This window comes from Alosa pseudoharengus, unplaced genomic scaffold (assembly GCF_046254945.1).
Source record: "Alosa pseudoharengus isolate Yale_2024_CS ecotype anadromous, Long Island Sound unplaced genomic scaffold, YU_APseudo_1.1 YU_APseudo_1.1_scf_5, whole genome shotgun sequence".
NCBI lineage: Eukaryota > Metazoa > Chordata > Actinopteri > Clupeiformes > Clupeidae > Alosa > Alosa pseudoharengus.
In genome coordinates, this window is record NW_027468837.1 from 28446986 (window position 1) to 28468566 (window position 21581).

General features: G+C 42.3%; 2 protein-coding genes across 2 annotated transcripts; one reads left to right on the forward strand and one right to left on the reverse strand.

Annotated features, from left to right (window-relative positions):
- Nucleotides 1–5923: 5923 nt before the first annotated feature.
- On the reverse strand, nt 5924–8500 carry LOC143104874 (adenosine receptor A1). Its single transcript, XM_076269207.1, has 2 exons — nt 8142–8500; nt 5924–6539 (listed from the first exon to the last, which is right to left on the reverse strand). The coding sequence occupies exons 1-2, from the start codon at nt 8498–8500 to the stop codon at nt 5924–5926; spliced, it is 975 nt and encodes a 324-aa protein (XP_076125322.1).
- Nucleotides 8501–18467: 9967 nt separating this feature from the next.
- LOC143104025 (adenosine receptor A1-like) lies at nt 18468–21290 on the forward strand. The gene is made up of 2 exons (XM_076267934.1): nt 18468–18802; nt 20303–21290. Exons 1-2 carry the CDS (start codon nt 18468–18470, stop codon nt 20952–20954), a joined length of 987 nt encoding a protein of 328 aa, XP_076124049.1. The 3' UTR covers nt 20955–21290.
- The last annotated feature ends 291 nt before the right edge of the window (nt 21291–21581 follow it).

A 21581-nucleotide genomic window follows, 5' to 3' on the forward strand; every position in this document is an offset into this window, starting at 1 on the left:
CTGCGTGAATTTTATTACAACTTTTTGCACGATATGGCAGTTTAAGTCCGCTTGATACTGTAAGGCGTAAGCCATTGGTTTCCAAAGGAGATTTTTTTTGTGTCGCCAGCATAGCCTATTGACAATTTATGTTGTAAATAGGCCTACCTTATAGGCCTACCTGTAGCTTAGGGAAGCTAACAGCTTTCTATTAGGATCTAGTTTGTTAGTTACAGTTTTGTCATAACTCCCTGATGCATTTTTGCATTTAGAATAGCCAGAGCGTGGATATCTCAATCGGAAAATTAAACAATATCAGGAGCCTATGGACTAGGCTGGGTGAACCAGCCTGATCTGCCCGCTATTTATTTTTGGATTTCTTAAAAGATTGAGCTTGGTCTGGTGAAAGCCAGACAAGCCATGGACCTCAGTTACACAATGCAAGGGAACATGAATCAGACTATATTTGCACGAACAACAACGGACAACAGCTCTTCAACTTTGGCCCGTTAAAATGTGAACAGTCTAGCGACGCATTTCATCAAGGCCCATTTGGACATGTCAGTTATTTGCACCACTGGTTAGATGTAAAACAGCATTTCGTTTCAGTGCATTGTGCATTTGTGCATTGACAATAAAGTATTACATGAACTAAAGATGACTAAAATCTTATGCAGAAGAAGAAACATTCACAAAAAATCCATCTATCCAAAAATGACCTTTGTTTTTGATAGCTGTTGAAAACGGCATGGAACTGACAGAGATGTTTTTGTAAATAAATAAATAAACAAACAAATAAATAAATAACATTATGCTGATACATTTTGCTTTTCCCAAATACAATGTAGCCTACAGGTGTAAGTGACCTTTCATCAATCCAGTTGCAATGGATGAACTGTGATGAACTGCCCTACTTGTGATGGTTTAGAGATTTTAAAGGTTTTATAACAATGCTACAACTTCTTTGGCAACTTCTACAATCTATTCACCTTTTCAGCGCCAGTAGGCTACTTTCTGTGCAGCCGCACACACACACACACACACACACACAGGCATGCCAAACAAGCATACACAAAAGTTTCAAGAGTGGGGGATGGATTAAAAGATGGAGACACATTGATTAGTGTGATTTATTTTCGCGGAAAGGATGTACAGGACTGAGCGGCGGTCATATTTTGTACCGCTATGCGGTACATCTAGTTTCCATTGTCATCTGCAGCCTAACTCAGATGAAATATACTGTGAAAACCACATAACTTTGCTTTGCCGGTAGTTATTATTGACTTGAGAGACTGAAGAGGAAAGTACATATACTTTTATGCATTTATATCATCTGACACATCACACTCTATGTGATGATGTTACACGACATATCATCATATTCCCATTCTGTGACAAATGTATATGATCATTAAATGAGGGTCTACAGAATGAAATAAAGAGCCACAACAAATTTCTAACAATGCATTTCTAACCTCTCAGGTTCCCTCTGAGAGAAAGTGGAATAGAACATTATGTCCAATATTCCAATATATGGTTTAATGTTCTGCATTTTGTCCAATATTCCAATATGTGGTTTAATGTTCTGCATTTCTCATTAGTAGGTCACTTTGATACTAAAAGTATGATTCTATGTAATGACTGTATGATATCTGTACTGTCCCTGTGTATATCTCTGTGTGACTGTGTTTAGAGATAAGCAGGAATATTATGACTTTGCAGTGTTTCACTGTTCTGCATGGCTGCGTCAGTAGCTATCTGCTCCGGATTGCCAGGCTGCCACTAATCAGGGTCTGATTCAGTGTAGTCCACGTGAGATGGGATGACCAACGCCATCTCCCGTCAGCCTGGAAGGATACTTAAACTCTAACTATTTCCTTGTCTAGTTAGAGCAGCTGATGGATCTGTAGGTGAAGTCATGCTGTCTCTCCCTTGATGCGCATCATTGTAAATAAACTCTGTTCCTGATTTTTCATACTATTGGTCTGACTGGGTCTCTATTAAATCTATGGTATCAAATTACCATCACCTCATAATCCAAAATATTTTATCATCACGCTGTCAACAAAAGTAGTCAAGCAACACCAGCCCCCCCCCCCCCCCCATTTTACTGTTCTAATGAAGTGTGCATTTTCCCTCAGTTTGTCATTTTAAAACGGAACAGTTTGCTTGTCTGAGTGTGTGTTTCATTTAAAGTGGTTCAAAGATTGTTTACAGGCCTTTGTTTGATTTCTCCTGGATTTTGAAAGATATTTTAATTAACAGTGAGTTATACATTGAATTAAATACATTGACAATGAATGTGGAGTACAGTTGCTTCTACCTGCTTCTAATCATCATACATATTATAGTTCAATTAATTCTTCATCCTCCTCTTGTGTGAGAAAGTATGTCACAATGTCCGCCACAAACTTGTAAATCGCTTTCACATTGGTCACATACCACATCTTATAGATAGCCTCTGCCATAAATATCATCACAACTATGCAAATGAAAACGAGAAAGATGCGGTCTAGGTAGTAGGTCACTTTCTCATGCCGAGTGCGCTCACTCCAGGGTAGGGCGGCCCGGGACTCGGTGTAGTGCTGGAAGTGCATCAAGATGGCCTCTTCATTCTCAAACTCCACTCCTTCCTCTGCCCGCACCTCGTCAGTCTCTCCGTTCTCCGTCATCGCGGCAGGGCAACCTCCAGGCGGACTGGAGCCTGTCAACTGGTGGGGAAAAAATGAAAGATATACACCTGGATGGAGGAACACTGAAGTAGTGATGACTAAATTCCCTTTGAGGCGAAGGTTTCTGTCATTCGTACTCTGGTGCTGGCGCAGACAGAGAGTCAGAAGGTGTCGTAAGCTGTTTAATGGCAGGTGTCCATTCGGTGGATTTACCGTCCTTATCCCTTACTGTCCTTTTTTTTCCCAATGACAGTGTGTCGAGATGATGGCTATGTTCAGAAGTCGTCTGGCTCCAGGATGAATCGCTCTGCCTTTCACCACCAGCGGCTGTGACACGTTATGCGCTGTTGCTGCCTTTGTGTCGGAGTGAAGCTTGTGGAGGTGATCTGTGCATGTGCCCTGTGTGAGTGTGAGAAATGGACAGGGTAATTAGGACCTGACACCTCACTAAGAAGATGAGAAGGATTAACAGGCAAACACACCTGTTTAAAATCCCATGCAAGAGGGGTGAGGAGTGTGTGTCTGTCTGTGTCTGTATGTGTGTGTGTGTATGTGTGCGCACGCGGGAGTGTGCTTTTCTTTGAAAATGTGTGCATAATACAAATGCAGCATGGTCAGAACTGTACGGCTGAATGTGTCATCATGGTCACATGACTTCCACAGGTTTTGGGTTAGTGGGTAAGATTATGTAACCTAGTAAGTGCATCTGAGATGGTCATTGGATTACCATCATTTTGAACACCCAATATTTTATCCCAATTTAATCTAAACACATAGAATAAGGCTGGACCTTGTGGTCTTACCCCTCTCTGTTCTGGACATACTGGAGTTGTTGTGTGTAAGGGGGTGGTTATGGTTACACTTGTTCTGTCCCAGGAATAGGGTGACCATCACCCTTCATTACAGAATGCCTAAATGCATGATATTCATCATTGCTCCTGTGTGTGACAGCTGTCAAAATGGAGAACAAATGCTCAGAAAAGAGCACAGTTAACCGCAGGGCACATAGAGGGCTTGAAAGCTTGACTGTCTGCCTGAAATATGGACATATGTTTATCCTACACCTTACTTGTGTTTATCCAGGCCTTAGGTCCTTGTACCCTTTCCAAGGGTCTTTCAGAGAGGGGGGTCCATATCCCGTCTCCCTCACTGATCCTCCATCCATCTGGGCTGTGGGGGTGTACTGGTGCTACTGATAAGCCTCTTACAGCGTATCATCGGAGATTGGAGGGTGCTGGTGAATATATAGTGGAAGATCAGTTTGGTTTAGCTTCAGATGCTGTAAAACTAATTATGAATTATAGGGCTACTGTTAGAAAGACAAGTATACTGTATCTGACAGTCAGTGCACAGCCAATCGGAGATGTCAGGACTCGGTTTGTGGACTTTCTACTGAATCCACGTCTTATGATCCATGTTGGACAGCTACCATTGAGATGAATGAGAATTCTCATCTGCTATCGCTTGACGTGTGTGTAAATCCTCCTAATACCCAAAGCAGAGCCTTATTATTAACCTTATTATTGCTAGCCTTTTTTGCGAAGCTAAGATTTAAAAGCAGCCTGATGAGGTAGTCTTGCATAGCCATGAGAATATGAGGTGAAACAAAACAAGCATACTGTAAGCCCATTTTTGTTTTTTTAGTCATTGTACTTAAAATAGTATAAAATGAAACATGAATCATTTATCTTTTCAAAACACTTGACTTTTCCTCATTAATGGAAAGATAACTTAAATAGCTCGAGTTGTAGGTCTACTGAACAAGACCTCATAAGAGCTACAGAGTGCATAACAGGAGTACTGGCTACATCACAATACAACAATAATGTGTTGTGTAAAGTCACCAATGTACAAAATTATATCATTGTTAATCTTTCTCTTTTTAAACTTAGTAATTCAATATGTTTAGCATGTGATATAACATAAAAATATGGAGTAGTGAAGTGGTATCCCTGTTTAACAATAGTAGGAGTAGCACTTGTATCTGGATGTGATAACCACTATGCATTTTGCCTGAATACAGTGAGAGACAACAGCACTACAGAGCAGTCCACTATACTAGTCTGTGTGAAATACTGTCCAATCGAAGCACTGGCGTGATGACTGTGCAGGAGTTATACAGCAGAACAAAAGAGCTGTTTTAAGGCCACCTTAAATCAGAGGCCAGAGGCACTGTGTTCCGTTCAGGCCAGAATTAAAATGGACCCAGCTTTCACCTAAGCAATTTTGGAGCCTTTTCAACACCGGCCACAAGTAGAAAACTTATGGCTTAATACAAGAGGGGAAAAAAAAATGTCCTGTATAAAGAGTGTTAGAACTTCTTGACTGTAACACTGTGATGTGATTGTCCTGACCACATCTCCGGGTCAAAGCACTTTGTCTGAAAAAACATTGGGGTAAATTGATATGTTTGCTAATGTACATCTGTCTTTCATTGTTGCCCAAGGCATGCCGGCCAGATCATTTAGTTGATAAGCTGAAGGCAGCAAGTTACCGAATGCAGATAAATATCTGGGAGCTAACTGTTAGGCAATTACAAGGAAATGTGACACTGTATCATCTCCATCATTTTAATGCTTTCATTAGGCTCATCATATGCCCTATGCAGAATGGCATTGCAATGACTAATACCTCTCTCCACCCATAAACATCACATGACATTTATAGTCTACAGTAATGTCTTCCTTTGTGCCTCAGGGAATATTCCTGCCGTCTAGAGAACCAGCAGTCTCTTGTCCTATCTTTTATCATAACTGTGAATATCTAACACATTCACGGATTGATTTGATTTTGTTATTGTTTTTGGCATTATCAGGATTCATCTTGAAATAATGTAAATGTGTTCAAATTAGGGACATTTGAAGTGTTTTAGATATATTTATACTTTAATTTTCAACCACTGTTGAAAGATACACCAAGTAATCCACTGTTGTTATGTAGACATCTGAAATGGTTAAAAAAGACATTTCCAAATGACTTTTCCAAATGTTGACTGAGCAGTTGTTCTATTAGACACATTGACGTATATTCCTTTCTTTTTTGTTTCTTTCTGTCACAGATGAGAAAATGGAACAACGGAGACACTTTTAAGATGAAACAAAGATCTCAACAGAATGCTTTCACTGCACTTGAGTGTCCTTTGAAGAGCTAGCGTGATGCGTGACATGACCCCTCAACCTCCACATCTGAAAACTGAAGCTTATAGTCCTGTGCATCCTGTTGTCTTCCGTGTGCGGCCATTAGAGCTGTGTGCTGTATGGAGTATGCGTTTTCTACGGGTTTACGACGGTTTTCTCTGTGAAAGGTGGCGCGCTGGCACTGGTGGCCTTGCACAGCATGCATCTGCGGCCGATCTGAACCAGCGTGGCACGGAAGCGCTGGATGCGGAAGGCGTACACCAACGGGTTGAGGGCCGAGTTGACATGCGACATGAAGATGCCCACGTACATGGCACTCTTGGGCATGGGGCAGGCGGGGCAGAAGAAGAGCAGGCAGTTCATGATGTGCAGCGGCAGCCAGCAGAGGGCGAACAGGAACACCACCAGCGCCAGCGACTTGGCCAGCTTCAGCTCCTTGCGGTAGTACTTGCTGGCGTCGGCCGTGGCCTCGGCACGGAGGTTAAGCTGCCGGCGAATAACGCGGAAGATCTCGGCGTACAGGATGATCATGATGCTGAGCGGCGCCACCACCCAGCCAAAGAAGTTGAAGTAGACCATGTAGTCCATGCTCATGACCGAGGTGAACTGACATTTTATCAGGTCCGAGGTCATGTTGCCCTGCAGTGGCTGGTGCCAGCCAAACATGGGCACTACGCCTGTCAGGGCCGATAGGAGCCAGCACACACACACTCCCAGCCATGCCCGACGCTGAGTCACGATGCTGCTGTACCTGCAGACAGGGGTAGGGGGATAGTATGGGACAGGGAAGATGGAGCGGGGGATAAAAAAAGAGGAGACATCTCAATGAATTCCATTGGTTTTAAGTTAAGTTTATAAGTTAAGTTATAAAAACAGATGACTTCAGGTCAATTTCCAACCAGTGTATGATACCTTTGAAAGTCTCTTTGGACAAACGCAGGACCTATACTCTGACCTTCACCTTTAATACTAAGTTCAATAGTGTTAGCCAGAAGCACACACAAAATAACACCAAAAGAGTGTCAACTGCACTATACCTGTACTTCACACCTGTAAATGACATAAATGCATCTGCAAAAAGAATACAATTTTAATGTCTCTGATAAGTTCACTGATCTCTTGTGTATGTGTAATTTATGTTAAAACTGATTTGAGAGGAGAGGACATTAAATTACTTCAGCGTGTGTATTTGACTAAGTGCCAAGTAAGAAGGGTGCTTGTCATATAATTTTAAGTTTGCCCATTTAATATATTTCTCATGCATAAATGTAATATATCTCTCATGAACTCATTCAACCCTAACGCTTATGGTCTTTTTGTATTAATATTAATCAGAATTCTGAAAATAATATTTTCTATTACTATATAATGCATTATGTACTAAGAGGTCATATCTTTTCTACTGTCACTGCGTCCAGTACAGACTCTTTATAGCCATTAGTAGTATCTTAATGGTTCACTCTCGTTGATTCAACATGCGGTATTTCACGACAACCCTCCGTGGTAAAATAGATGCATGGCAAAATAGATTTAAAAGAAGCACTTTTGTCAGTTGCCTTTGTACGAGAAATGTGTCATGTTCTCATTTGACTTTACAAGCAAAAGAGTATGCCAGTACATCTGCCAAAACACAAACACGCTGACCATAGAAACGACTGCCTGAGAAAGCCAGAGAGACGTTTTAATTTACTTAAAAGCCCCTGATGTCCAAGTCATTGATTCACATTAAACTGAGAAGAGAAATGGCTTTCCAGAAGCCAGGAGGAAATACACAGAGAGAAAAACGATATACTCCCTGTTGTTTCACACACCAAATTTACGTAACACGCAGGAACCATTTTTTTACATTTATTTACGCAAAATCACTTAATGTGTTTTAATGTCACAGCTTTGATTTTCAACATAAAATTAAGCTAAATTAATACACACATTTTATGTCATGGTAAATTCTGTTCGACAAGACTAATAAAAAAACATTACTGGAGACACAGCAGTGCTTTAAAAGCATGTCAGAGATGCTTAAAACTGGTGTCTCACATAGTATCAGACACAGGCAGGTATGCATCAGGGGCTCTCACCTAGTGAGGACCTTGACCCTGTGGTACCAGTTAATATGAGGACAGCAGACACAAGCATGCATGGGGGGCGCTCAACTGGTGGGTTTCTGGATGCTGAGGTACATGTAGCAGTGTCAGTATGCCAAAGACAGGCAAGCATGCATCATATGGGGGGCTATTCACTAGGTTTAAGCATGTTAAAAACAGGCCAGCATGCATCATGTGGGGGGCTATCCCGATACTAGGTTTAAGCTAAAACAGGCAAGCATGACTGATGCATCATGCGAGAGGCTCACCTGGTGGGGATCTTGACCCTGAGGTAGCGGTCGATGGCGATGGCGAGCAGTGAGAGGATAGAGCTCTGGGTGATGATGAGGAGGAGGCAGGAGAGGAAGAGGCAGGTGTAAAACTGCGTCTCGAGGCCCAGGCTGATGACCACGGCCAGCGGGATGACCAGTACGCCCACGGCAATGTCGGCCAGCGCCAGCGAGACGATGAAGCAGAAAGTGGGGTCTTGCAGAGCCCGGTTCACCCCCACCACCAACACCACCAGCACATTGCCCAGCACGGACGCTAGCGCGATGCTGCTCTCCACTGAGATGTACATCATGTCCACGTGCTCCCACGGCTTCATGCCAGGCTGCGGGGAGGACATCTCGGTGCCCGCGGCCAGCCCCCGGGGAGGACGCAGCCGGTCCAGGTCGGCCGGAAGTGTGGAAGGGTCCTCCATCAGGTCAGGGTTCGGTCACAGCAAGTAGGAGTGGGAACGAAAGCAGGGGCTCTGAACAGGGCAGCATGATGTCCTCTTCTGCCTGCTTCCCACTGCAGCTGAGAACTCACTCTTTCTCTCTCTCTCTCCCTCTCTGTCTCTCTCTCTCTCCCTCTCTGTCTGTAGGCTGTTTGAGGAAAGAGAGGTGGAGAGAAGGAATGAGAAAGATTGACAGTGAGAGAGAGAGTGGGCGGGGTAAGAAGGGAGTGAGTGAGAGAGAGAGAGAGAGGGAGAGAGTGACTAGGTGCCTAAGTTAGAGCAAATGTGTGGAAGAGAGAGAGAAAGTGAGTGAATAAGTGAGTATGGTAGATAGAGAGAAAGAAATAAAAGTAAAAACTAAGGAAGAGAGAGAGAATGCTTTCACCAGCACTAGTTCTCTATGCCCCCCTCTCCTGTGGTGGGGTGTCAGCCCAGGGATCCGTGGGATGAGATGGATGGGATGGATAGCCACTCTGCCGATGTGTCCACCTCCAACCCCGGCTTGGCTTTGCTCTGCTGCACCAGCTCCCTGATAGAGAGAGACCAGAGAGGCCAGAGATGCACGTCTGGAGGAGGCAGCAATCCCTCCCTCCCTGCCTGCTAGCAGCAGCAGCCGCCCACAGCTCCTGTGGACACAGCTCTGTGTGTGTGTGTGTGTGTGTGTGTGTGTGTGTGTATGTGTGTGTGAGAGACAGACAGACAGAGAGAGAGAGAGAGAGAGAGAGAGAGAGAAAGAGAGAGAGTATTGGCTAGGTGAGGTTGGACCTTAGCCATTTTCTGATAAGTGACTGTAAAATCAAAAGTTGGACAGTTGCATTACTTTCAGACTCTCAGGTACGTGGATTGGATGTCACTTGAATTAAAATGTACTGAGGTAATACAGCTCTGTCTGCTAGACATATTGAGTAGTTGGCACAGCACTGAATTCTAGTCTATACATCTGAGAAATTAGCTAAAGGGCCTTATCTTGAGGATCTGAAATGCATGGTCTAAAGCGTATGGTTTAAGCATGGCACTAAACCTTGCTTTACTAAAATGTTTGTGTGACTAGCAGTCGCAGAGTATAGCCTTAATGCATCTGCACTATATCATTTGAACTCATAGGCATCCTGGTGAAGAATAAACGGTTTCACCCAATCGAATATCCAACTTAAAACTAACTTCACCGCAGTCTCATAAGCAACGACAAAACAAAGTCTTACACTTAGTTATTTATTTTCACTATTGACTGACAAGGGGTTACAATCGGAAACATAGCCTGAAAAAAGCAATACTTAATCCAATAATCGAATGACTGAATAAAAATCCTAAGGATATTCATCCTGCGAAAGTCATTGCCTGGGACTCGTTGATAAGGGCTGCTTACATTTCATGACAGTGCGCCTTCAAAATATTTGTGTTTTATATGCGCCTTTCGCTTTAACTTGACGTGAAAGCTTAGTTTGATAGACTATGAGACTCTTATAAAAACTGTACAGAACCTCAACTCTTCCACATGTGGCTTAGACACTCTACGTACCAGTTTGTTTAAATCTGTTCTTCACCTCATAGCTGCAGACGTGCTTCACATTGTAAATGTATCATTACTGTCTGGCACATTTCCTAAGTCCCTGAAAACAGCTATTGTAAAGCCCCTGCCAAACTTAGAGGACTAATGTCATAAACATGATCTAGAAAAACTTATTCATGCATTCATCTCCAGGTTTGACTACTGCAATGGGCTTTTCACAGGCTTTCCTAAATTTTAAAATTTCATGGAGTGCTGAAATGTAGCCAGTAGGCCTACTATTTTGGACCATTTCTGAACTGTGAAACTGTGAAGAAAATATGCTTTGTGGTTGGGCAATATCATAACTTATTGCAATAGCCTATTATAACTATTCCACCTGTGTGTGCATGGTTAAAATTCTGAAGTGTAAGTTTAGGCTGCAGCACAAATATTTTCATCCATAGATAAGAATAATAAAGTCTAACCTCTGAATTTCTTTTCAAAGTGCACCAGACTGATGCATTTAAACGTTAAAATATACCAAATTTTCTTACGGGGGAGCATGCCCCCGAACCCCCCTAGGTGGACTAGTGCAGCTCTAGTGACGCCCCTGGGACAGTGTCCCCGTTTTAAGTTTACAAAGATTAAAACATGACATGTTTTACGCTTCTCGACTGAAAATGTGCCCGGATTTTGTCTCAGAAATCTGGTCACCTTATCCTAAAAAGACTATCAAACAGCTTCCGATGATACAAAATGCAGCGGCTACTGTAGGGTTCTCACGAAAACTAAAAGAACTGACCACATTATTCCAATACTTCTTTACTTTTGGTGTAACTTTAATAGACAAAAAAAAGGGGGACTTGTGTGCAGATATTCCTTCCTATTTTTTTACTAAAACACTGTACATAAAGCATACGCTAATAAATTAAATAAACAGAAACCAGACATCTTAATGAAACTGACCCAATGAGAAAATGGCACACATCTGTGAAACTGCCATATACTGCCCCTGCTGTGGTGTTATTGAGTATATGAAGATGCGTGACGATGGAGGCTGAGTGATTGGAAGTCACTTGTCAGTTCTCTCATCTCGTTTTGCTGAGTCATTCAATAAGGTCAATGGAATCAATAGAAATGTGTGTGTGTTTCTTTTTTTATTATTATTAATTGGTTTGCATGTTCTATGGCAGTCTTTCTCAAAGTGTGGTCCGGGGACCACTTGTGGTCCGTAAGCTATCCCAAGTGGTCCGCGAGCAGACATGGTAAAATATAATATTTTTCAATATTGAACCAATTTGTATGTAAATCCAAACGGTTCTGCAACACTGCCTATGTAAGCTACGCCAGTTTAAATCATATGAATCCTCTGACACAATAAGCAAGGTGCAAAGACAATTAGCAAGGTGGTTCAGTGAGTAGGCCTATACTGTGTAATATACTTTTGAAGTAGGTCTACTGTTTTTTTTTTTTTTTTAGAGGTGGTCCGTGAAGTTTTTTATTTTTTTATTGGTTAAGTGGTCCTTGGTCTGAAAAAGTTTGAGAAACTCTTGAGAAAATCACTCACTTAAGCGTGCCTAGTTAATGAGACACACAGTACTCCTGATAGGTGACCTTCACTGCCTGTCACACAAGGCAGTGCAATATAAACACCACAGATGTGACAAGATTAATCATTGACACAAGAGAGATGCAAGCTGCACGATTAATTGCAGCCTTTGCGATTAGCTGATTACATTAGTTCAAATTGTGATTTTGATTAAAAAGCGATTAACTGTATCTCTCTCTCTTTCTCTATCTCCAGTCAACCAAGCCCAGCCAGCTCTCACATGTCTCCCACCAGTCAGATAAATCTTTCTTTCTCAAAGTCACCGAGTACTGTCGGTAAAAAAAACAATTGGTTCTACCTAGCTCGAGTTGCTGCAGCCATGCAGCTACAGTGCTTCACTCTAGGGGCATGTTCATGAGCACCCATGTTCATTGAAATAGGAAGGTTGGAAATCATATTTTGCTGATTGGTCGTTTCCGGGTCTTTTTGGAAACAAGGATTTCTTAGACATCCATGTCAATTAAAAATTATTTTCCATGAGTCAATCATATATTAATTTAATTACGTTGCCCTGGGGTCACTGCTAATTCCTAATTGGACTGCAACCTCTTGTTATGAAGCTAACACACCCCTACACTTCTAGTGGCACCAGACATACAGTAAGCTTCCTGTAAGAGTTCCTGAGACGTAGCCGTGAGTAGTGTAAAGCTTAAGTAAAAATACTATGGGGCAATGCAACTGAAGTCATTGGAGGATAGGGTCTTCACAAAACACACCAATGGGGGCAATCTAGAAATTGGTGCTCATCAGAAGTGGTGGTCATCAGATGGAGAAACAGACATTTAATTATGTCACTTAATTGTGATAAAATAAAAGTGCAATCACTGTTCTTTCCTCTAGCAGAAAGTTGAGTCAGACTCAGCTTAAAGGATGTTATACAGCAGACACACGGCGTGCATGTAGCACAGCATTGCATGAAATACCAACATTTATATTATGCTTCTGTTCTGTGCCATCACATTTAGACCCTTTCCACAGTGATATATCAGAGACACACAGGCAGATGGTGAATAATGCTGTATTCTCTGAAAACCAAAGATACAGAAAAAACAATTGTACAAAATGTAATCTTATTGTTTCCCAATCTGGCTTAGTATTTTCCTTTTAATGTCCATCTAGCAATACCACACACCCAAACGCTCCAGTGCAAATGACCCTATGAGCCTATAAACATATCCATAAAAAGGCAAAATGCGAACATGACACACATTATTTCAGATTGATAAGTGTAAATGGGGACAGGAAGTCATTAGAGGATCCCAGAGGGACTCTTAGAGCACAGGATCCATGCCTATTGACCGCATGAGTGATGGGGAGGGGGGGGGGGCACGCATGGTGCATGGCTGTGGTGCATGGTAATGACTGGTGCCATGAATTCATGAACAAAACAAACAAATACATTTAGCAAAGAGAACCAACAAAATGGCTAAATGTGTGTTCATATAATCTGGGATTGCTGTATTGCATTCATGTGTATGGTCATACCATGTGCAAGGTAATAGTAAAGCTATCATTGCTTGTTCTGAAAATGTATATAGACAGACAATTGAGCTGGAAGAAAGTACCATGAACATTCTCTCTCTCTTTCTCCTACACACACACACGCACACACACACACACGCACAATCAAACAACTAGACATTACCACACCAAACACTGTCACAAACAAATGTGCAGTCACCATTATACAGACACACACCCGCACACAGCGTGCCTGTCCACATTGTACATCGTCCATGTGACATGTAGCTAACCCCTGGAGAAAATGTGCCCAGTGCAAATGTCCTAAATGAATCGCATTAGCGGAGCGCAGTGTTCCGCTGTGATGTGTGCAAGCGTTCCTAATGTGATATGGGAAAATCGGCTAATTACCGGCCGAGATCTAGAGAAATAATTTCACTGGCCTCATCCACACCCTGCACGACCGACAGCAGCAGCATAGGCCGCAGTGCATGGCTTATGACTTCACCAAGCCAAGCTGCGTGTGCTGCGTGTCGCAGACTGTTCCAGCTTAATAAACTGTTTCTGGCGGAGAGTTATGATATTAACCCTGGTGTACATGATCAGTGGGGTCCAGAGAGTAGGTTTACCAATGATAGTGGTCTGGGTGAATGGCCGACTCCATACACATAAAACCAAATGAGTCCCTCCATATTGCGATATGCTTGAGGAAGTCACTGATTTTTAAAAAATATATATTTATACGTTTTGTGTGTAAAAAATGAGTGTTCAATTTTGTTAAATTAAAGAGTGTCCCCAAATTCTTTCTCACTCTGACAGCTTCAAACACCCTGAACTTAATTAAGCAAGAGTATTCACTGTTCCAAGTCTTACATATACTTACGCTCACAGCCAAATAAAAGTCACTTGAGCTATCACTCTTGTTTATAAGACATGCATATTTTATGGCCATGAGGGACACAGCACCTTGTCTACTTAGAGGGATTGTGAAGAGACTGATGTCCATGCCAGTGGTGGTGGGAGTGCAGAGTTGATGCAGAGAAGAATCCTGACTGCAGAGAATTTCCGGGAAAACACTGACTTGTCTTGTACAATAATCCTCTCTTGAGTCATCGCTTATACTGTATGTGAAAGTTGTCCCTGCCCAAATGGCATCATCATGCACCCTTCCCTCATCTCACTTTAGGCTGATAATATAGATAATATAGCCACAATGATGCAATGACGTTTAGTGGAAGTTAAAATTAGTGCAACATTAGTGCAACATTTAAGGTCATTAGAAATTGAGATGCAGACACTGGTTTTCCTGTACATCAATTATTTGGACAAGACTTTGATTGAAAAAACAACAAAACACTACATCCACAAACAATAAAAATGTTAGACACTTCATCTTCATGCTGGTTTAGCTCTGTGTGTAACAATGTGATATGTGAAGTAATGTGTTGTCTCCATTATATCTGTTACATAGCATCTCTTGGTTCACTGCCAGAAAAACAATTAAGATTGGAATACCAGTGCCCTGTCTCTGCAAGATCTGCAATTTGATATTTATCGACTGGATTAATTTAACCTCTCATTCCTCCTTCTGATGCTTCAGCTTCTATGCCTCTATACTTGACATGATTGAGACATTTCTGTAAGGATTATTTTGCCTTAAAAGAGTTGGTTCGACCAAAAGATTCCAAAGGCACACTGATTTTTATAGTTAAAAAGCCTTTTCTTTAAGTGGGCTTACGCGTTGCGACAAAACATGTCTTCATCAGAGCGTTAGGATTATTTTGCATCTATAATGTTGCATCCTTGATATTTTGCAACGAATATTGTATCTTTGAACATTATGTTATCTGTAGTGAAATTAAAGTTCAACAAGTAAACTTCCTTATTTCCTCTAACCAGGTTCCTTAATTAGGTTCCCATTAAGGTTAGGTACTGTGCCTCCAACAGCATATAGCAAATGTATGATTTCAATATGACACCCTTTCCAAAATATGAAAATACTGATATTGTAGGATGTGGAGAGAGGTCATGAAACATGACACAAAAGAACGGACAAGATAAATGCGGTTGCGGTTGGATAAATAAGGTTGGCTTAACTCATGCATACATGAGTTAAGCCATGCATGCATTACAAGCATGTAAGTTATGGTAAAGTTAACATGATCAGTATTGCTTAAATATGTTTGCCACATCATTTAATTCCACTTGTTTAATTTAAGTTGTGCATAATTTGTTCCGGTACCGACCCAAATCACTCGTTCAATCACTAATCTCAATGTAAAGTCAATCGTAGCCGAGTCATTGTGCTAGCTACATAGTCATGGCATACACCATTGGAAAGCCCAGAGCCTCAGGATTCATTTGAGACCCGTGTCGACTGAATGAAACCCATCCCGAACGGCTAAAACCTACAACTTGTATCACTAGTCACGTTCCAAAATGCCCCCCACCACCACCGTGTCTCCTCACATTACAGCCTTTGTGTACATCCCGGGCTTCATGCTACCCCAACATGCTTGGTGTCATACTGTTCACAAGAAGCACGAGAATCCGAATATCCACAGTGTTTTGTTGACATTACGTTTAGAAGATGCATAATTCCACCCAAACAGTACCGTTTCGTTAGTAAAAAAACAAACGATAACTTTTCTCTGACAGAAAACCACATAGTTCGTATGCTTATCCTATGTATCACAGGGATTCACACCACTCAGCGTGTTCAGGAAGCTCTCCTGTATGGCAAGCCAAGAGTGCCACAATTACGTCAAGTTCTTGCACGTTTTAAGACACAAACGGCGTTAATAACGGCGTTTTTACAGCTTTTACGCCGCTTTTTACGGCGCGATTAGAGGTGACGCCGTGAAATGCGCCATAAAATGCGTGAAAATGCGCCGCTTTTTACGCCGGTCTGAAGCTAAGAGTGCCGTATAATACGCCGTTGTGTGCATTCATTACGCCGTCTTTTACGCCGTATTTGTGTGTACAAAGCGGCGTCAAAGACGGCGTTTTCCTATGATAATTTCTCCCCACTCGTTCCCTCCCACTGACAGTAAATTTTAACTGCTTTCGCCCAAACAGACCATACCAATACAGCACAGATCTTCATGTTGCAAGCCATGCATTTTGTTTGGGTAGCCTAAAAACTGTGTATGCACTTTGCTGTCATTCTAAATGTGTCTGCCATGCATTGTTTCGTCTATTTATATAGGCCTAGCCTACATTTATCTTCGTTTCGCTGAACAACACCATTTATCATTAGTTTTGCTGAACCACACCGTAGTGGTTGGTTACATCAATGACTCGTAAAACTCAGCAATGTTAGGGACCGTTCGTTATTTATAAACGGGGCCACCGGAGGAAAATAGGGGAGGGTCATGTCTTTTTATTCTTTGTTGAGGGGAGGGTCACCTAACTTTTTTTTATCTAGGAGGGGGGAAAAGAACATGCAGGTCGAACCAGCTGAGGAAGGTACCAGCAGATTGAGTGAAAGTAGAAAAAGTGATGAGATAAGTGACATTGAGGAAAGTGAAGTTTCAGAAGACTCTGAAGGATTCATGGACTTCTTAGAAGGAAAGGACCCCGACTTTGAATGGTGAGTAAACACTATTTGTAACAGAAACTAGATATATGGTATGTTTTGGTGGGCAGCCGTGGCCACTGGTTAGCACTCTGGACTTGTAACCGGAGGGTTGCCGGTTCGAGCCCCGACCAGTGGGCCGCGGCTGAAGTGCCCTTGAGCAAGGCACCTAACCCCTCACTGCTCCCCAAGCACCGTAATTGTAGCAGGCAGCTCACTGCGCCGGGATTAGTGTGTGCTTCACCTCACTGTGTGTTCACTGTGTGCTGTTTGTGTTTCACTAATTCACCGATTGGGTTAAATGCAGAGACCAAATTTCCCTCACGGGATCCAAAAAAGTATATGTATAATACTTTGCAATGGAGGAGGGGATGCTGTGTGTGTGTGTGTGTGTGTGTGTGTGTGTGTGTGTGTGAGAAAGACACACACACAGGGGGATGGGAGGTGAGAGGGACCTAGGTGCGGGAGGGGATGCAATCTACCTGTGAGTAAGAGAGAGAGAAGCAGGGGGAAGATGAGTGTCCTGTATTAGTCTGAAGGGGGGGGGCTAAGGTGATTGATATGTGTGGGGGGTATAGTTTGTACTGGAGGTGGAATGAGAGCATGGGCCTGTGGTATTGTGAACATGCAGTCACAAGGGAGGTAAATGCAAATATAGTGTGCATTGAATGTGCTCCTGTGTGTATATGGTTTGATTGTTTTGTCTCTGTTCAGTGATGGTGATGACAACTTCAGCGATGAAGACTGGCACAGTGCACGGTTTGCCAGCTCAAGACACCATTTTTGTGTGTTCTACTCTGCACTTTATTGCATTCTATTGTGCCAAATGTAAATAGTTTTTGTTTTATTTTGTTTTACTTTATGTTTGCACTGAAGCAATTTTGCTGCTCTTCACCTATTTTCATATTTGCCTTTTACAAATGTTTGCACTACTACAAATTTACTTTTACAATTACAAATTTGCACTATAGTACATTGTTTGTCCTTTTTTTATTGAAATTCTTGAGGCGTTTTGGCAAAAGTAGAGTTTTGTGTGAAGTAATACCTCTGTAATACAGTACCACAGCCATCTCTGCCAGATGCAACCCCCTGGGTGTCAGCTTTCATTTGAGACCAAGATCATGATTCTAGGCCAAGGGGTTCTTCTGTTATTAGACTTTCTTTGGAGTATGCGTTTTGGGTAACCAAAGGTCCTTTTTGGAGTCTCCAAAAGGACACTGAGCAAAACGCATATGCATTTCCACACAAAAATGGCTCTAAAGGGGTCATACTTCATTGTACAAACATTTCCTTAGATATTTATTTGTGCTACTCGTGGCCACAGGGACCCGGGTTTGAGTCCGGCCCGGATCATTTCCCGATCCCACCCCTATATCTCTCCCACTCGCCTAATGTCACTCTCTCCCCTGATTAAAGGAATAAAAGCCCCAAAAAATATAACAAATATTTAGTTTTTTTTGTTGTTGTGTAACAGTAGGCAACAGTTGTTGAATCAGTTATGGCAGTTATGGCCGCCCTTGTGAAAAGGGTTTACTTTGCACTTGGTGTGATCATACATTATTGGTCAAGACTACTAACCCAGGATGTGTGAACTGCAAAGGCCTTCCTGTTGATGTAATCAAGTAAATCATGCTCCTCCTTGCACATTCTGTATATTTTGTCTTCACTGTTCCCTTTTTACTCTCAAGTTTCCCCACACACTGCATCTCTGTCTCTCTGGCCCTCTCAACATCTCTTTATGGCAAGCAAAGCAGAACTGGTCTACACCGTGCTTGAGGTCCTGATCGGTCTGGCATGCTGCCTTGGTAACCTGCTGGTAATCTGGGCACTGTGGAAGTGTGGTGCCGTGCGGCGGCAGCCCACCTTCTGCTTCATCGCCTCTCTGGCCGTAGCCGACTTCCTGGTGGGGGCCGTGGTGGTGCCAATGCGGATTCTGGGAGATGGCCGGATCCATTTGTCCTTCCATGGCTGTGTGGCCTTTTGTTCGGTGGTAATTGTTCTGACCCAAACATCTGTCTTCTCCCAGCTGGCCATTGCAGTGGATCGGTTCCTACGTGTGGCCATCCCTCTCAGGTAAGGTGGGGCCTGTATGGCCAATGACCATTGAAAGGTTGCCAGTTTTCTATTGAATTTTCATACAAAAAAGTTAATCATGATTACAGTAGTAATCCAAATACCACTTCACCAGTAATAGTAAGCAAAATTATAAGCTGAATGTAAAGTGCTGGATGTGTGGAAGTCTGTTTCATTTGTTAAATATAATTCAATTTCATGTTTAAATGTGCATACCTATTTATTTGTTGTTGTAGTGTATGTTGTACTGTGCCCTGTCTTAAGTGTCAACACCCCTAACCACTCGGTGAGTTGCAGTTTTGAAAACAAACGTTAAGGGTTGTTTTAGGACATGTTTGAGTAGCCTACAGTATGCCTGTTGGCAGCCACTGGCGATTCAAAACGAGTCAGAAAGGTCGAGACAGGACCAATCGTCAAAATTTCGGTGTCCACCACTCTAGTTCATCCAAAACAAACCAGAAAAGGGACTTTTACAGGAATTTTCCTTTAATGATACCCTGGCAATCCAGAGTTCCAGTGTTTCCTCTAGGATTTTTTTAAGCAGTGGGGGCAGGCCTGTCCGATCCGACCTACTCCATCCCCCACTCTTGAAACTTTTGTGTATGCTTGTTTGGAATGTGTGTGTGCGGGCCGCACACAAAGTCGCCTACTGGCGCTGCAAAGATGAATAGATTTGTAGCACTTGCCAAAAAATGTGTAGCATTGTTATAAAACTTTTAAAATCTCTAAACAATCACAAGTAGGGCAGTTCATCACAGTCCATCCATTGCAACTGGACTGATGAAAGGTACACCTGTAGGCTACATTGTATTTGGGAAAAGCAGGTAGCAGCATGTTTATTTATTTAATAACTTATTTAATAATTTATGGTGCAAATAACTGACATGTCCAAAAGGGCTTTCATGAAATGCGTAGCTAGACTATTCATACACATTTTAACGGGCCAAGTTGAAGAGTTACCGTCCGTTATTGTTTGTGCAAATAAAAGGCTGATTCATGTTCCCTTGCATTTTGCAACTATGAGGTCCATAGTTAGTCTGGCTTTCGCCAGACCAAGCTCAATCTTTTATAGGTTGTCTGGAAGTTCCACAAAGCAACTTTCAGAGATTGTTCGGTTACACTTTACTTAAGGTGTCCACATTAGAGTGACATGACACTGTCAAACATTATAAACAAGCCATAAACGTTTATGACATAATGCTTCTGTCATTAAGTGTCATTTGGTTTTTGTCATGACATGTTAGGGTTAGGGTTCATGTGTCATGAAAGTGACAGTGTCATATCACTCTTATGTAGAAACCTTCAAGTAAAGTGTTACCGATTGTTCTAGGAACGTCCGCTAAAGGTTCCACAAAATGAAACATTTAGAGAATGTTATACAAATGCTCTCTAAATGTAAAACCTTCTGAGGGTCTTTAGGGGTTGCTCCCTGAATCTAATGTGTTTGTTGCATAGTTCCTTGTGTGGAGTAAAGTTTACACTCTTGTATGACTGTTACAGGTACAAGACCACGGTGACCCTTTCACGCTGCTGGTGGGTGGTGACTGCATGCTGGCTCACGGCTGCTACAGTTGGCTTCACTCCCCTCATGGGCTGGAACAACCGCACCACCATGACCCAGAACAGGACCCAGTGCCAGTTCCTTAACGTCATGTCCATGTCCTACCTGGTCTACTTCAGCTTTTATACCCTCTTCCTCGTCCCCATGCTGGTTATGACCGTGCTGTACTGCAGCATTTTCAGACTTATCCACCGTCAGCTGAGAAGTACCATCAGTGTAGTGTCCCACTCCTACTATCACAAGGAGCAGAAGCTGGCCCGGTCCCTCGTTCTTGTTCTGGTTTTGTTTGCCATCTGCTGGCTCCCAATTCAGTTAATGAACATAGTTACTTTTTATGGGACAAAGTCGACAATTCCCCGCCAGGCGTTCTATGTGGGAGTCCTAGTTTCACAAATCAACTCGGCCCTTAACCCAATCATATACGCCCTCAAGATCCAGCATATACGAGATGCTATAAAGACAAGGTTCATTCTGTGCAAAGGTGAAATAGAAGTATCAAAGAGCAGCCAGACACCAGGACATGATAGCAGTAACCCTAAGAGAAACACATGTGATGAGCTTAAAACTATTGACACAATAGATCAAGACTAATCTATTTGAAGTGAAATATTAAGTCTGATGAATCTCGAGTTTAGAATAATAAGGAATGCATTTTGGACTGCATCGCTTTTCAAGTTAAAGCAACACCAAAGAGTTTTTTGTACCTTAAAATAATGTTTCCAAAATCGTTTCAGTGGTTCATCAACTTGTAACAGGGAGAACGGCACTTCTGCATTCGCTTCGCGGCCCTCTATCAGCTATAACCGCACTAGTTTGCCAGATCGGGTAGCGGATCTGTAGTTCGTTGGAATGAGACATAAGAAACTACAAATTTGATATGCATCTGATGTCGCAATACATCGTACTTTCATAAAATCATGCAACATATTCTACCTTGTCTGTGGACATTGTTATTTGCAAAGCCGGTGTTGGATAAACAAATAGTGCGTGCGACAGAGGAAAAGTTCTTTGGTGTTGCTTTAAGGGTTCTGACTAGGGTTGCCAACCGTTCCGTAAAATACGGAATCGTCCCGTATTTGCAAGGAAAAAGATGTGTTCCGTATTGAACTGATACGGAACGCATTTTGTTCCGTATTATTGAGAATCAACTCGTGCAAATCCATGACAGATCAGTATTATAAGTTAGACTATGAACGAAAAAATACACGATTTGTATGA